At 37.8% G+C, this 18,187-nt stretch overlaps 1 protein-coding gene across 1 annotated transcript in view; it reads right to left on the bottom strand.

Moving 5' to 3' along the window:
• The window catches only part of LOC109058302 (piezo-type mechanosensitive ion channel component 2), a 128,962-nt gene that overhangs the window by 26,132 nt on the left and 84,643 nt on the right, over positions 1-18,187 (bottom strand). Inside the window, 15 exon segments of the mRNA XM_042714028.1 lie at positions 254-357; positions 942-1,013; positions 2,031-2,152; positions 2,617-2,706; positions 3,488-3,653; positions 7,098-7,194; positions 7,553-7,796; positions 10,348-10,513; positions 10,605-10,706; positions 11,549-11,634; positions 11,636-11,751; positions 12,329-12,529; positions 13,573-13,695; positions 17,164-17,340; positions 18,184-18,187. The exon segment at positions 18,184-18,187 is cut by the window's right edge and continues 160 nt beyond it. Coding sequence (XP_042569962.1) covers positions 254-357; positions 942-1,013; positions 2,031-2,152; positions 2,617-2,706; positions 3,488-3,653; positions 7,098-7,194; positions 7,553-7,796; positions 10,348-10,513; positions 10,605-10,706; positions 11,549-11,634; positions 11,636-11,751; positions 12,329-12,529; positions 13,573-13,695; positions 17,164-17,340; positions 18,184-18,187 — 1,870 coding nt within the window.

Here is an 18,187-nt window from a genome sequence, read left to right as displayed (position 1 = left end):
GGGGTTAGTCAGGGTCTGCGCTAGTGCTATTACTGCTCTTCCACGCAGGAAGCGAGCAGTTAGTGGTCTGGTAAATAACGAAACATTGTTAAGTGCTGAGGGAACAAAAGAAGAAAAGAATGAAACATTTTCGTAACACAGAGCCATTTAGGTTAAACACGGTTTTGTGTGGGAACAACACAATTCAGCACAGTTATAGGACTTAAAAATGGGTGCGCATGCAGAAAAGCACTTAAGTTTCTAGAATATTTACCTGGAACGCTGATCTTTTGGGAGGTTCCTCATCGTTTTTGTCCTCGTCTTCCTCCTCTTCCTCACTATCTGTCTCAAATAAGTAATAATTGCCACTTCGGACCACTAAAAGAGACAACAAATCACACACAAATCACTTTTCTATTGTAATCAACACAATATGCATACACACAAAGTTTTCTTGAGATTAAAAGCTATTAACATATATTTATATATATATATATATATTATTTTCTGTAAATGTTTTGTTCATTATTTATTTTAATAAAATAAATATTTATTTGTATTTTATTTATATTATTATTTTATATTATTATTATAATTATTATTAATACACAGAGTAATATGTTATTGGACATTTAATTTAATTTCAATTTTAAACAGAAACAAACAATGTTTTAATGTGAAATATTTGAGTTCACATTGTGATCTCTGTCTCATGATTGCATATGTTGGTATTTTAGCAAATCTGAGCTCAATCTGAGACATTGTTGAAATCTCTGGTTAGACATATGTGAGATTATAGAAAAAAAAACACGTTTCACCAGAGATCCCTTTTTTCCCCCTTTCATATGTGAATTTGAGCTGCAACATTCAGATCAACGTTGGGATCTTGTGAAATGAATATAAACAATTTTATTTCAGTTGAAAATTAAATAATGAGCATTCAAAGAGCAGGAGACACTAACTGGACGCATGATCAACCCAAGGCTTCCACCAGTGCTTCCTTTTGTCTTTCTTCTTCTCCTTGCTGTTCTCTCCTGTAATGTGGAGAAATTGTTCTGTGAACCCATCACACGCTCACACAACACTCCTAAAAAACATTACAACCATTTCAAAGAGCGCACATTTACTCAGCGCTCTGGTATGCGCGTTTCATGTGTTTTAGGTTTGATTGCAATGCATTTAACACCGCAGTTAAACGCAGGCACTTGTGGAATTTATGAACCTTCAGTTCACTGACACTGAGGTTGGACTCAAGTGTGTGTTTTGACAAAGATACAGTCAAATGTGTGTAGGACGACACTCCTACATTTATTAATGTTTTGATTATTCTCAGGAAACTGTCGTCTGTGTTCCCATTACTTACTAATATTATAATTAACTGGATAATGAATTATATTTATTTTTTATTATAAATATATTTTTCAATAGTTTTAATTGTGTTTATAGTGTAATGAAAAGTATTCAGTGTACAGTATAATTAAAAAGTTCATAAGTAAGGAGTCAGTAAGATTTGTGAATGTTTTTGAAAGAAGACTTTTCTTTTTGCCGAGGCTGCATTTATTTGATCAAAAGTACAGTAAAAACAGTGAAATATTATTAGAATATAAAACAGCTGTTTCTATGTGAATCTCTTTTAAAATATAATTTATTTCTGTGATGTGCAGCTGTATTTTCAGCATCATTACTCCAGTCTTCAGTGTCACTTGATCTTCAGAAATCATTCTAATATGATGATTTGCTGCTCAAGAAACATTTCTAATTATTTTCAATGAAAAAAGTTGTGCTGCACAATATTTTTGTGGAAACTGTGATACATTTTATTTTTCAATAATAACATAATAACAAAAAGTTCAAAATAACATCAATTATTTTAAATCGTAAATAAAATAAATTTTTAGAGAAATAGTTACTGACCCCAAACTTTTAAACAATATGTCATTGCTGAATGAAAGTATTAATTTCTTTCAAAAAAATAAAAATCACTGGTACTTTGGGCCTGAGGTGGAAACACATGCTATTTTCAAGTTCTAAACGCTCTTATGTAAATATACCTTCATCATCGTCCTCTTCCTCCTTGACTACTGAGTGACTTTCTCCACTCTCCTGCACCAGAGACAGCATCCTCTCTTTACCTCTCTTGAACTTCTGCTGTCGGCTTTTGATGCGGTCCATCCTGAGAGAAACAGACGGAGGAAAGCGGAGGAAGATCTTATTTTGATTCCTCAGCCTGTCTGCTTGATCTGACCTAATTTAGCTGTTCTCTTGAACACAATTAGAGCATAATTGAGGATCAAGAGTCTTCATGTCGGGGCTTGTGTGGGTTTGCAGGAAGCACAGAAAACTGCCTCGATCTTGGCAAGCCTGAGATATCCTGCAGATGTGACCTACTAACACACTGTTACAACTCTACCGCTCTTCTGGAAAACACTGGTTAAACAGCAGCTCTCAGGTGCTAAACATGCTGGATAAATGATAGGAAACACTGTGACAGAGAAAAAGCAATAAACAGCAATCTATTTGTCTCAGTTGTGTGTGTTCATGCATCACTCAGCGCATGATTTCATAGGACTGCGTGAAAAGGGAATGCAGCAGTTGGCAGCGAACAATGAAACATTGTGAGTCCCACACTGAACTCACTGTCTCTTCAGCAGATCCATGGACTTCTTCTCTTCTTCTATTCTGGCTTTAACCACCTTCACAATGGTCGCCTGAAACAACTCCGCTCCTCTGACAGACAGACAGAGAGAAACAGAGACACAAAACAAACAAACCACAGTCTGAATACGTCTGGAGTGCTCTCATCATAAAATTATTACATTTTGAAATATGAAACAGCTTCAAACGAAGCAGAGTCAAATGTACTCTTTGTAGTGCTGTTGTATCTACATATTTATTTATAATTTTGTTTGTTTCGCAAAGCTGTCATGTCTTTTATTGTGTGACAATTATGAAGATATTTCTTAGAAATTTAGTTAAAAATAACCAATAACATAATATTAGATGCAGGGTTATTATAGGTAACTAAAACTAAAACTGACTAAAATTAAAACAAAATGAATTCATAAATAAATAAATAAAATACTTGAAATAAAATAAACTGGAATTTTTTTTAAATGTTTTATTTCAGCTACAACATTTCTCATTGTTATTTTGTTTAACTTTTAGTACTAAAATAACAAAAACATTTTTAATTAAAATTAATAAAAAAATATAAAGACAAAAAAACTATAAAAAAAGATAAAAACACAACAAAATTGCTAAAACAAAATATAATTTAATTCAATAAAAATAAATAAACAAATAAAATAAAATAACATAAAATTAATTAAATTAAATTAAATTAAATTAAATTAAATTAAATTAAATTAAATTAAATTAAATTAAATTAAATTAAAAACTATAATAGTAAATCAAAGGTACTAAAACAACACTGGTTGGATGATTACATGCAGGCAAACATTAAAAGCGAATGAAAAGCAAACAGCAGTAACCCAGAGCATGTGTGTACCTGGAGGCGAGGACCTGAGAGGAACGGATGTCTGCTACGACGTGCAGGAAGTAGTAGCTCATGAAAACCCGCCTCTGCAGCAGCAGAAAGGCGAAGCAGATGCTGTCCCAGATGATCCCGGCCTCGTCACTCGGCAGCTCACACTGTTTATTTGCATTCTGCTCCGCTGCGTGAGAATCATCAGAATCTAATCAAGCTTTGCTGGACACTAGAATGTTACAATTTTGGTCATTAAAATTAGTTAACTATTAATGCTTATAAAGCATTCAATTTTACCCATTTCATTAGTGGCTTTTTATAAAAATGGTTTTCTCAATCTGAGTGGTGCAAAACTTTTCTGTAGATATGCAGTCTGAACATACAAAAAAGCAAATATATACTTTATTCACTGAGTCCAAGTGGACAGTTCACCCCAAAAAATCAGGCCATCAGAGATTGTTTGTAGAGTTTGTTTCGTCATAAGATTTGTAGAAATGTAACATTGCTTCAGTGTCTCAGCAATGGATGCTCTGCAGTGAATGGGTGCCGTCAAAATGAGAGTCCAAACAGCTGGCTTTTTATAAAAATTATAAAAATTGTAACTCATCCTAATCTCGGATGACCTGAGGGTGAGAAGATTTTCAGCAAATTTTCATTTTTGGATGAACTATTCCTTTAAAACTGTTTTTATTTTTTATTACTACAATTAATTGTATATTATTGTCACAGTTATGGACTTCTGTTATCACTTAGTTTCCTTATTTGGTCATGTTCCTTTTCTTGTTTAGTTAATTAATTAGCCCCGCACCTGTTTCTGTTTCCCTCTGATTACGTTCTCTATTTATAGTCTGTGTTCTCCCGTATTCCTTTGTCCGCTATTAATGTTTAATGTTAGATCATTTGGATTTGTGTTTGGTTGTGCCCATTTCTCCCATGGATTATTAAAAATAATTATTTGTTATCTCCTTCGTTGTGCGTTTTACTTAGCACACCAACACGTGTAACAGAATAGCGGCCTGAAAAGTAAGTAAGTTAGCTGCATTTTCTTTCGTTCTCGTTTTTGTTTTCTCCCTCTCCCGGAATGGATATCCCAGCAGTCCAGCTCCTATGCCTGGAGCAATCGGACCGTTCGCTGGAGGACCATAATAGGGACTTTCTCGATCTGGCGTGCCTTACCCACTTCCCAGACCGCTCGCTCTGTGCTTTTTATTATCACGGCCTGAGCGAGCGGTGTAAGGCACGCCTGCCAGCGAACAGTCCCAGAGAGGATTTCGCCGCTTTCGTGGAATGGGTGCTGGAGAAAAATGGATCTCCGTTCACTGTCTGCCCCGCTTAGGAGGATATCTCCAGCCCCAGTCCCGAACCAGAGACCATCCAGCTGTCATTCCACTGCATGGAGCAAGTGCCAGAGCCCACCGCAGCCGCAGAGACCGAGCCAGACATGAGTACAGAGCCAATCATCGCCCCGGAGCTAGGACTCGAGAGTGCGACTGACCAGGTGTGTGAGCCGGCAACACAGTGCATTGTGGGAGTACTGGTGGAGATCGAGGGCTTGGAGGGAGGCCCCGCCCACACTCCTGCTGCTGAGGGTGAGCTGCCACTGGTCACTGGACCATATACAGAGGAACTTATGGCCATTTTTGAAATGGATTTAATAGACTGGCCTCCTGAGTCAACTCCCATTCCTCCTATTTCCCAGCCCTTACCTCCCCGCCCTGAATCTCCTGAGTCTCCGCTGGTTCCACCCAGCTCTGAATCTTCTGAGTCTCTGCTGGTTCCACCCAGCTCTGAATCTCTTGAGTTTCCTCTGGTTCCACCCAGCCCTGAATCCCCTGTGTCTCTGCTGGTTCCACCCAGCCCTGAATCTCCTGAGTCTCTACTGGTTCAGCCCAGCCCATAATCTCTTGTGTGTCCGCTGGTTCCACCCAGCTCTGAATCTCCTGAGTCTCCGCTGGTTCCGCCCAGCCCTGAATCTCCTGAGTCTCTGCTGGTTTCCTCCCAGCCCTGAATCTCCTGTGTCTCCGCTGGTTCCTCCCAGCCCTGAATCTCCTGTGTCTCCGCTGGTTCCGTCCCAGCCCTGAATCTCCTGTGTCTCCGCTGGTTCCTCCCAGCCCTGAATCTCCTGTGTCTCCGCTGGTTCCTCCCAGCCCTGAATCTCCTGTGTCTCCGCTGGTTCCTCCCAGCCCTGAATCTCCTGTGTCTCCGCTGGTTTCTCCCAGCCCTGAATCTCCTGTGCCTCCACTGGTTCCGTCCAGCTCAAGTCCTCCTGTGTTCCCTCCCAGCCTCCCTCTCCTGCCTCCTCCTAGACCAGTCAGTTCCTCTGCTCCATCTCCGCTGGTGCCTGTCAGTCCTTCGGCTCACCCTCAGTCAGCGCCATCTGGGCACTCTGGTCCGCCTCGGGACTTCCAGTCTCCAGCTCCGCCTTGGCGTGAGGATCCCCTGTCTCCGCTTCCAGCCTGTGAGTCCTGGACTCCACCTCGGACCTCCGACCCATTGGCTCCGCCTTGGCTCTTAGCTCCCTTGTCTCCACCGTGGCCCAGCATCCCACCAGCTCCACCGGGTTCCCTCATTCCTCCGGCTCCACCTTGGTTAGTCGTCGACCATCCGCCACCTCGGGACTCCACTCCTCTGGCTTCGCCTTGCCACTACATCCCTCCGGCTCTGTCAGGCTCCTCCTTCCCTCCGGCTCCACCTCCATCCTCAGTCGCTCCGGCTCCGCAGCGCTCTTCCGGTGCCCCATCTCCGCCTTGGTCACCTGAGCCTTCTGCTCCACCTTGGCCCTCTGGATCCTTGGCGTCACCCTGGCTCTGCGGCTGCTCTGCTCCATCTTGGGCTCCTCATCCCCCGGTGCAGTCTTCGTCAGTCGGCCCCCTGGTGTTGTCGGCTCTTCCTCCACCATGGCTCCTCCCGCCATCGACTCCACCGTGGGTCATCATCCTGGCTGGCCTCTGGATGACCATCTGGCTCCTTCTGCGCCGGGCTCCTCCCTCCATCCACTGCACCCTGGTACTATGCTCCATGCTCCCTCTCCATTGCCTGCCCCTTGCCTGCCCCACGCCCGCCTCCAGAACCCCACCCTCCCTCCGCTGGACTATTTCTGTAGGTGCGAGGATGCACCGTTCCGGAAGGGGGCGAACTGTCACAGTTATGGACTTCTGTTATCACTTTGTTTCCTTATTTGGTCATGTTCCTTTTCTTGTTTAGTTAATTAATTAGCCCCACACCTGTTTCTGTTTCCCTCTGATTACGTTCTCTATTTACAGTCTGTGTTCTCCCGTATTCCTTTGTCCTCTAATGTTTAATGTTAGATCATTTGGATTTGTGTTTGGTTGTGCCCGTTTCTCCCGTGGATTATTAAAAATAACTATTTGTTATCTTCTTCGTCGTGTGTTTTACTTAGCACACCAACACGTGTAACAATTATTTAAATATAATTCATTTTAAAGTCACTCTGTATGATTTTGATTGCTTGATATAATATTATCAGAACCTATTTTACAGGAGAATACAGACAACTGATGAGTTTAAGACTAGTTACTGTTCATGCTAGGTTAATTTTACATTAGATTATAGTTAATGAAACACATCTAACAGTTTTCAACATAAAAAAGAAAATAAAGGCATAACTTACGTTTTGAATATCCTTGTATAGTGCAGGCCAGACTGAACAACTGGATCAGCCAGCAGTGATTGGCCACCAGCGCTTTAATATATCCACACGCCGCGATCTGAGAGCCGAGAGAACACAAGACACCATCACATCCACAACAACCAAAACCTCTCACACTGGATGAACCTCTTTAAAAGAGCATATATGTGAGATATTTTCACAGGTGTGCTTGTACTGTGTGTAATTATAAGTCGAATCCCACAAACGCTTCACGTCTTTCACTCCCTCTGAATTCAGACCCACAAAAATGCAGAGCACTATAAACAGAATTATGATTTATGTCAGGCCCTGGCTGTTCCAGACATAGCTCAAGCTCCTTTATTACACCTTTGAATGAAGTGCACTATGAGTTATCACTGAGTTATCACTATGAGTTATCACTGAATTATGACTGAGCGGATTTATGAGATACTCACTGAGAGAATGTTTTTCATGGTGATTACAAAGACGTTGTATGCTATGAGGAAGTCCCAGTAATGAAGGATGCTTTTGATTGGCTTCAGTAACAGCTCGCCTCCAAAGATTAAGAAGTAGAAGCAGGCGACCAGGTACCCCATACAGAAGATGCTGATGCGTGTGGTGCCCGTGATGAAGATGATGGTCAGGACGAACCAGAACATGTAGCTGAACATGATCACCTTTAGCATGTCCAGATACGACCTGCAGAGAGGACACAGACAATGAAGATGGGAGATTTTGAAATAAATTGATACTTTTGTTCATCAAGGATGCACAAAATTGATCCAAAGTGCAAGTCAAGGGATTTATAATATGACAAAAGATTTCTATTTGAAATAAATGCTGTTCTTTTGAACTTTCTGTTCATCTGTGAATCCTGAAAAATAAAATGTGTCACTGTTTCTACAGAAATATTGTGCAGCTCAACTGTGTTCAACATTGATAATAATCAGAAAATCATCACATTAGAATGATTTCTGAAGATCATGTGACACTGAAGACTGGAGTAATGATGCTGAAAATACAGCTGCGCATCACAGAAATAAATTACAGTTTAATAGAGATTCACACAGAAAACAGCTGTTTTAAATTGCAATAATATTTCACAATTTTACTGTATTTTTGATCAAATAAATTTTCCATCACAAAAAAAAAAAGAAAAATAACAAAAAACACAAAAAAACTAACTGAACCCAACCAAATAAATTTTAAGTCATTACTATAAATAAAAATGGTCTAGTCAGACTGTTATCAGAGGAAAATATTGTCTTTTTCATGTAGTTCAAGAATGCGGTGATATGATGATATTTGGTAGGAAATGCCGTTATGAACCATTTTTGCTAATACATTCAATCCCAAACCTTTCTGCATCAAAAGGCAGCGTTTGCTCAGAATGAACCTGTAACACATTAGCAAGTTACTTAGATTTACTGGAATCTGTATAATGACAAAGAAGTGGAAAATCTGACTGCACAAGTCTAAAATATGATCAGAGCAGCAGACAGGCGTCATTAAAATCTCCAAATTCCTTCATCACCATCATCACTTCGAATTGTTTGGTCTGGCTGAAGCTGGAGAAACACACTGGTATTTCTACAGCTGATGGATGACTTGCTCAAAGATAAATGATCTAGAATCACTTTTCATCGTCTCGTTTTTCTCTACCGTAACAAGCAGAGGAAGCTCAGCTGATCCCGAGACCACAAACTAAGATTGCAGGCCTGAAACATTAGCAATGTAATTACAACTGAAGTGTTTTCTGGCTCATACCGGATCAACAATCAGAGTATAACAGCGTTTTTCTTTCAAATGTTAGTCTGTATTAGCACTTCTCAACCTTTTTAAAGATGTGTTTATGATAATTCTGCTGTTTGGTTTCAAACTTTTTTATTAACAGACACTGGGAGTGTTGAAATAACCACTGGTCTATGTGATGCTGAGAGGAAAACAACAGGGATGCAGATCATTAATGCTATTTCTGTTTTGAAATGGACCTGCAAAAGAAGTATTTCAAATGAACAAAGAGTGACATGAATGGGTAGATATAAGAATGAAATGTAAATATGCTAAAGGGTGATGCACTGAAATTTTGGCAACTGGAAAAATAGTTTTAGAGACCTGAAATCATTGAGAGAAACAGTGACGTTACAGTGACTGTGTAAGTGTTTATTTTGTGACACAACGTGGATGAACAGACAAACCTGTTGTTTTTCGACACTGATATGGATTCTTAAATCTTAAGGTCAGTCTTTTAGTCTGTGCTGTTTTCAGTTGATGCGTGAACATCACTAAACTTTATTTGTAGCACACCTGCCCTCTAATAATCACAATCAGCTTTGTGCTTTGTTACATTTAATATGAAACAAAGTCTCAGCTTCCAAATAAATTCTGCCAATTTTGTCACCAAATTCAAACAATAAATGTGGTTTTAACTCTCTTTAAATGTGAGGTGACAGATCGCTGTAGCCTCACACATGAACCGATCATGTCTTCCTCTTTACTACTAGTTACAGCACCGAAATAAACATGAATGACCATCAGACAGTGTTAAAAGATACAGTCTCATGTTATATATCAACTGCATGTCATATTTACCTCAGAAAAGACATTCAACGTCCAAAAAAAATAGATGCATGTTCAAAAAAAATGTGCATTAAATAGCATATTCATTACATTTACACTTAAGCTGTTGTGTTCATTATTTAATGCATGTTCGAATAAATCTATCATAAAAACAATTTTTTTTACAGCCACCATTTAAATGTGCATATTTCAACAACTTATTGGAGGGGAAGCCTAACTCTGTTATTAAAAAGTTGACATAAAAAGTGGCTTATGATCAACTTAAATGTTTGTACATCTTTGAGTGTTGATTATTAAATCTGTTTGATTAATTAACCGATTAATAAATAAAATGACATTTTTCAGATTTGGTTCCAGTTTTGGCTAAATGAAAACTTAAAATAAATAAATAAATAAATAAATAATTCAGTCATTTATTAATTCATTTATAATAATTCTATTAATTTTGAAAAATAAAAAATGTTGCAATAATATTAATACATTTATACAAGAAAACTACTTTAAGTTAAAAAAGGTATTTTTTGATTTTGGTTTTGGTTTTCAACCAAGTACATCCTGAATTTTCGTTTCAGTTTTGGCCCAGAATTTTCATTTTGGTGCATCACTAATACTAAATATACATATGGAAACTGATTTCTTCTAGTCAGTGCTGTTTGTGTGAGATGTTCACCTGCAGTGGATGAAGTCGGGCACAGGGTTGTGCTGGCTGAAGCTGGCGGCGTCCAGATCTCGACAGATCTCCACATTATCACCCGCCAGCAGCTGCACGGCCGTCACGCTCTCCTCCTCAAACACACGGCCCTGAATCGACGCGCACAGCAGCAACATGAAGTCATCTACAGAGAGACAGACAAAAGATCAGGAAACGTGATGAGAGAGCTTTAAAGCAGAGCTGGGGAGCGTTAACACAGACTCAACATTACTCACAGAGGAGGAAGAGGGAGTTGGGTTTGGTGTGGAAGTCGGGGAAGTAAAGCCACTTGATGACGTTTGAGTCCATGCTGGAAGACGGCCGTCTCCACGGATAGTCTGAACCAGAGGAGAGATATTAGTGAACTTCAGAAAAACAGTCAAGGGCTGTCTTGAAGACAACTAAGAGTGGAATTGCTGTTTTCTTAAAGGAATACTTTGTCCAAAAACGTACAAATATACTCACCCTCAGGTCATCCCAGATGTAGATGGGTTTGTTTCTTCATCAGGTTTGTAGAAATGCAGCACTGCATCAGTGTCTCATCAATGGATGCTCTGCAGTGAATTGGGTGCCGTCAGAATGAGAGTCCAAACAGCTGATAAAAAACATTACAATAATCCACAGCACTCCAGTCCATCAGTTAACATCTGGAGAAGACAAAAGCTGAAACAAATCCAGCATTAAGACGATTTTAACTAAAATACATAGAGTATATAATCCATAATAACACTTCCTCCAGTGAAAAAGTGAAAAATCCAGACACATATTTGTTTAGAGCTGTTTAAACGCTGCTTGATCTGTGCAGATTTCTCTCCTGATTCACACCAGAACACTTTTTCACTGGAGGAAGTGTTATTATGAATTATAGACTCATATTTTAGTTAAAAACATCTTAATGCTGGATGTGTTTCATCTTTTGTCTTCTCCAGATGTTAACTGATGGACTGGAGTGCTGTGGATTACTTGTGGATTATTGTGATGTTTTTATCAGCTGTTTGGACTCTCATTCTGACGGCACCCATTCACTGCAGAGCATCCATTGCTGAGACACTGATGCAATGCTACATTTCTACAAACCTGATTAAGAAACAAACTCATCTATATCTCTGATGACCTGAGGGTGAGCAGCTTCTCATTATTAAGTGTACTGTCTCTTTAAGCAGACACCTGTGTGGCTCACCTGTGCAGGCCGCAGGAGGGATGCCGATGCACATCAGGTACTGGAAGGCTAACATGCAGGCCAGGAAGCAGCAATACTTGGACCACGCGGCCTATGGCTTTTCTCCTGCGCTGATACATCACCGCAATCAGACCGAAGGCGTGCAGCATGGCATAGAAATCCATCCGCTGGCCGATCACATTCACCGCTAACAGAAAACAGGTCTGGAGGAGCAACATTCAGCCACAGGTTTCAGATTAGAACAATAATGGGTGCATTTGATAGCAATGCTATACACAAATTAAAATTCAATATCCATCACGTATCCCTGATCCACTCTATTGTGGTTTATCTGTCTCAACAGTGTGTTTGCAATCTGAGCTTCAGATGATAATCTATTAGAGACCGTCTCACAGACAGAGAGTAAATCAGTGTCTGTACAAAACCAAAACTGCCCATCAAAAGAGAGAACGTGATTTTGCCAAGCAGGACACATTCGTGTTCCTTCAAATCATCATATTAGAATGATTTCTGAAGATCATGTGACACTGAAGACTGGAGTAATGATGCTGAAAATACAGCTGCACATCACAGAAATAAATTACAGTTTAACAGAGATTCACATAGAAAACAGCTGTTTTAAATTTGTAATAATATTTAATAATTTTTACTGTATTTTTAATCAAATAAATGCAGCCTTGGTGAGCAGAAGACACTTTCTTAATAAAAACATCATGAACGAAACTCAGACTTGTGAATGGTAGTGTATATATTCATTAACAGACATTCAGCTGCTGTTACCTCAAGACCAAATTTGTAGAAGAAGTAGTTGATGAAATATTTGGCGCAGTTGACGATGCCGTCGTCCAGATGTTGGCGTGTGATGTTGTGGAAGATGGTTCTTGTGACCGGAGGGGTGAGGTTGTTCTTCATCCGGTAGAAATCCTGGTGACGGTAAATGGTCACCTCAAACGCCAAGAGAGCCAGCATCAGTAAGTTATTCTGTGTGCGGGAAATAAACGAATGAATAAAGGGATAAGGACAATATTGAGACAAATGCAAGTATAATGCTAACTTTATTAGGAGCTGCTGGATAAAATCTTGATTAAATGTTTCTTAGAGAATGATACTCTGACCCTTACAGTACTTTAGAAAAAAAAAGAAAAGGCTGGTGACATTGTAAAGGCAAAAAAGATAAATAGATCTATCGTCAATAGTTTAGAGATGAATGAAGCACAGCTCACACAGAAATCATTTTTCCAATACCGAGCAGCTATTAAAGTTATTACAGTTAAAAAATTAAAACTAAAACCACAATTAATAATAATAACAACAACAATAACAAATAAATCACACATCAAAAAACATTTCACATTTTAATTAAGTCTGCCTTGACGCACTAAGATAAGTGAAACTAAAACTGAAAAAAAAAGAATACAAATATACATACTTATTACAAAAACTTTAACTAAAACTAAAATGAAAATGGGTAATATTAAAATAAAAAGCTGCTTCAAAATATTAATAAAACCTATAATTGTATATGAACCCTCATGCAAAATTAATTATCACATGGATCAGCGTTATTGTGATATCACTGAGATACCAATATAGTTTTTATTAATTTAATATTTTATTAATAATATTTTCTGTTTTCATTTTAATTTGAAAGTGTTATTAATATATTTATACTTTTTAGTCTATATTGTTTTTATGATGTTTTATTTCAGTTTCAGTTTTAGTTATTTTAGTACATCAAGTTAAACTAAATTAAAATGATAGAAATGTTGCAGTATATTTATAAACTAACTACATCAGTAACGTTTATGTTATGTTCATTAATAAAATAGATGTTTCATTGTTTTTAATTGCAGTTTCAAATTCAAATATTAGTTTTAAGTTTCGGTTAACTATAATAATCCTGGTGGCATCACGTGGAATGGAGTCCTAGGGATAAAATTTTTTGAATAATAATAAAAGCAACATCATGCAGAATATGTTCACTGGCCGATCACTGTGTTTAGACGCTGAGCAGATGTTCGTACCCTCAGATTCTCCAGCAGCGGAGAGAACTTCTTGAGGCCGATCCAGTTGGCCGGGTCCACCGGGCCGCTGTAGAGCAGAGATCTGGCCATGTCTGAGCGCTGAGCGTCTGTGTAGTTCTCCGGCTGGAGGAGAGAGGAGAGACTCGGTCAGAACGAGCGTCTGTGTGTCCCGTGTGAGTGTGTGAGGACTCACCATACTGCAGCTCCTGGAGTACGAGGACGGGTTGATGGAGGTCAGCTGGTACAGCATCTTACACACCACGATGACGCAGGTCCAGACGGTGCAGACGCTGGACGCCAGCGGTCTGAACTGACTGAAGGGCAGAGCGAAGGCCCAGCTCACCAGAAACACGTAGTTAAACAGAGACACCTGACAGAGACACAGAACATGTGGATGAGGACGACGCAGCTGATGGCTGATCTGAGAAAAATGCTCCCAGCCGCTTCAAACAATGTGCTCAACTAGGCTTCACATTTTTGGACATTTTAAGAAAAGACAGGTGTCAAAAAATTTAATAAAAGGTATAAATAAAAATATAAAAATAAACAAGATAAAATTTAAAATTTATCCAAAATAAAGAATTATTACATTCAAACAAACAAAAATAAATAAAAAATAAACAAAAAATAATAAATAAGTAAATAAAAAGTAACTGAAAATAAACAGACACTTTTTTAGACAAATTTATAATTTTTCAAAGTATAAAATTGGTCTTTAAATAAGAAACAATATAGATGCCATTTATTTTACTATCAATGAGATACTATTATAGTTTTTTTTTTTTTTTTTTTACAATTTTTACATTTTCTGCTTTCATGTTAATTTTAGTTAAAGTTTTAGTCATTTTACTGTGTTAGATCACATTACAGTATTTTTTCATATATAATATTTTATATAAAAATCATATGTGTGTGTGTGTGTTTTTTATTAATTTTTTAATTCAGTTTTAGTTTTATTTAATTAAGTACATCAAAAAGAATTGAAAATGAAAGAATTGAAAATGAGGTTAAACTAAATGGAATTGTCAGAAAAAGAGGAGTTTTTTTTTATATCATGTTTTATTTCAAATAACATTTATATATGTACTTTATTTTTTTTTTTATTAGTTAACAAGTTAACAATATTAAACTATAAATAACTTGGTTGAGGGTGATTATTTGGGGTCTTAAAAGTCCAGTCCATTTAGAGCAGCTAGAACCCACTACTCTGCTTTATCTGTGACGGCTCCTCACCTCTCTGACTGAGACCCAGTGATGTAGGACGAGACGATCTTGATGATGTGAAGCTCCAGCAGCCACCAGATGAAGAGCTGCAGCTTCTGCACACACCGGAACTGCAGGAACAGCACCGTCAGCTCTCCCCACCAGCCAGATTCCACTTACTCTTCAGCTCTTCACACGCATCAGGTACTGGAAGGCTAACATGCAGGCCAGGAAGCAGCAATACTTGGACCAGACGCGGCCGATGGCTTTTCTCCTGCGCTGATACAATCACCGCAATCAGACCGGAAGGCGTGCAGCATGGCATAGAAATCCATCCTCTGGCCGATCACATTCACCGCTAACAGAAAACTGGGTCTGGAGGAGCAACATTCAGCCACAGGTTTCAGATTAGAACAATAATGGGTGCATTTGATAGCAATGCTATACACAAATTAAAATTCAATATCCATCACGTATCCCTGATCCACTCTATTGTGGTTTATCTGTCTCAACAGTGTGTTTGCAATCTGAGCTTCAGATGATAATCTATTAGAGACCGTCTCTCACAGACAGAGGTAAATCAGTGTCTGTACAAAACCAAAAAACTGCCCATCAAAAGAGAGAACGTGATTTTGCCAAGCAGGACACATTCGTTTGTTCCTTCAAATCATCATATTAGAATGATTTTCTGAAGATCATGTGACACTGAAGACTGGAGTAATGATGCTGAAAAAATACAGCTGCACATCACAGAAATACATTACAGTTTAACAGAGATTCACATAGAAAACAGCTGTTTTTAAATTTGTAATAATATTTAATAATTTTTACTGTCATGTATTTTAATCAAATAAATGCAGCCTTGGTGAGCAGAAGACACTTTCTTAATAAAAACATCATGAACGAAACTCAGACTTGTGAATGGTAGTGTATATATTCATTAACAGACATTCAGCTGCTGTTACCTCAAGACCAAATTTGTAGAAGAAGTAGTTGATGAAATATTTGGCGCAGTTGACGATGCCGTCGTCCAGATGTTGGCGTGTGATGTTGTGGAAGATGGTTCTTGTGACCGGAGGGGTGAGGTTGTTCTTCATCCGGTAGAAATCCTGGTGACGGTAAATGGTCACCTCAAACGCCAAGAGAGCCAGCATCAGTAAGTTATTCTGTGTGCGGGAAATAACGAATGAATAAAGGGATAAGGACAATATTGAGACAAATGCAAGTATAATGCTAACTTTATTAGGAGCTGCTGGATAAAATCTTGATTAAATGTTATTTAGAGAATGATACTCTGACCCTTACAGTACTTTAGAAAAATTCTGGTGACATTGTAAAGGCAAAAAAGATAAATGATCTATCGTCAATAGTTTAGAGATGAATGAAGCACAGCTCACACAGAAATCATTTTCCAACCGAGCAGCTTTTACAGTTATTACAGTTAAAAAATTAAAACTAAAACCACAATAATAATAATAACAACAACAATAACAAATAAATCACACATCAAAAAACATTTCACATTTTAATTAAGTCTGCCTTGACGCACTAAGATAAGTGAAACTAAAACTGAAAAAAAAAGAATACAAAATATACATACTTATTACAAAACTTTAACTAAAACTAAATGAAAATGGGTAATATTTAAAATAAAAGCTGCTTCAAAAATATTAATAAAAACCTATAATTGTATATGAACCCTCATGCAAAATTAATTATCACATGGATCAGCGTTATTGTGATATCACTGAGATACCAATATAGTTTTTATTAATTTAATATTTTATTAATAATATTTTCTGTTTTCATTTTAATTTGAAAGTGTTATTAATATATTTATACTTTTTAGTCTATATTGTTTTTATGATGTTTTATTTCAGTTTCAGTTTTAGTTATTTTAGTACATCAAGTTAAACTAAATTAAAATGAGAAATGTTGCAGTATATTTATAAACTAACTACATCAGTAACGTTTATGTTATGTTCATTAATAAAATAGATGTTTCATTGTTTTTAATTGCAGTTTCAAATTCAAATATTAGTTTTAAGTTTCGGTTAACTATAATAATCCTGGTGGCTTCACGTGGAATGAGTCCTAGGGATAAAATTTTTAATAATAATAAAAGCAACATCATGCAGAATATGTTCACTGGCCGATCACTGTGTTTAGACGCTGAGCAGATGTTCGTACCCTCAGATTCTCCTCAGCAGCGGAGAGAACTTCTTGAGGCCGATCCAGTTGGCCGGGTCCACCGGGCCGCTGTAGAGCAGAGATCTGGCCATGTCTGAGCGCTGAGCGTCTGTGTAGTTTCTCCGGCTGGAGGAGAGAGGAGAGACTCGGTCAGAACCAGAGCGTCTGTGTGTCCCGTGTGAGTGTGTGAGGACTCACCATCGTGCAGCTCCTGGAGTACGAGGACGGGTTGATGGAGGTCAGCTGGTACAGCATCTTACACACCACGATGACGCAGGTCCAGACGGTGCAGACGCTGGACGCCAGCGGTCTGAACTGACTGAAGGGCAGAGCGAAGGCCCAGCTCACCAGAAACACGTAGTTAAACAGAGACACCTGACAGAGACACAGAACATGTGGATGAGGACGACGCAGCTGATGGCTGATCTGAGATGCTCCAGCCGCTTCAACAATGTGCTCAACTAGGCTTCACATTTTTGGACATTTTAAGAAAAAGACAGGTGTCAAAAAATTGATAAATAAAAATAAAGAAATAAAAAAAAACAAGATAAAATTTAAAATTTATCCAAAATAAAGAATTATTACATTCAAACAAACAAAAATAAATAAATAATAAATAAACCAAATAATAAATAAGTAAATAAAAAGTAACTGAAAATAAACAGACACTTTTTTAGACAAATTTATAATTTTTCAAAGTATAAAATTGGTCTTTAAATAAGAAACAATATAGATCAAGTATAAAATTGGTTCTCTTAAAGAAACATATAGATGCCATTTATTTTACTATCAATGAGATACTATTATAGTTTTTTTTTTTTTTTTTTTGATGTTTAACAATTTTTTACATTTTCTGCTTTCATGTTAATTTTAGTTAAAGTTTTAGTCATTTTACTGTGTTTTGTCATTTTTAGTAGTTTTTGTTAGATCATATGTATATAATATGTGTTTGTGTGTCTATATAGTGTTTGTTCATTTTATTTCAGTTTTAGTTTTATTTAATTTAGTACATCAAGTTAAACTAAATGGAATTGAGAAAAGATTTTTATATCATGTTTTATTTCAAATAACATTTAATATTTTTTTTTTTATGGTTTTGGTTTTGGTTTTATTTAACCATAATAACTTGGTTGAGGGTGATTATTTGGGGTCTTAAAGTCCAGTCCATGTAGAGCAGCTAGAAACCACTACTCTGCTTTATCTGTGACGGCTCCTCACCTCT

This window comes from Cyprinus carpio, chromosome A24, assembly GCF_018340385.1.
Source record: "Cyprinus carpio isolate SPL01 chromosome A24, ASM1834038v1, whole genome shotgun sequence".
Lineage (NCBI taxonomy): Eukaryota > Metazoa > Chordata > Actinopteri > Cypriniformes > Cyprinidae > Cyprinus > Cyprinus carpio.
The sequence above is the reverse complement of the archived record's forward strand: the minus strand, read 5'-3'. Positions and strand labels throughout refer to the sequence as shown.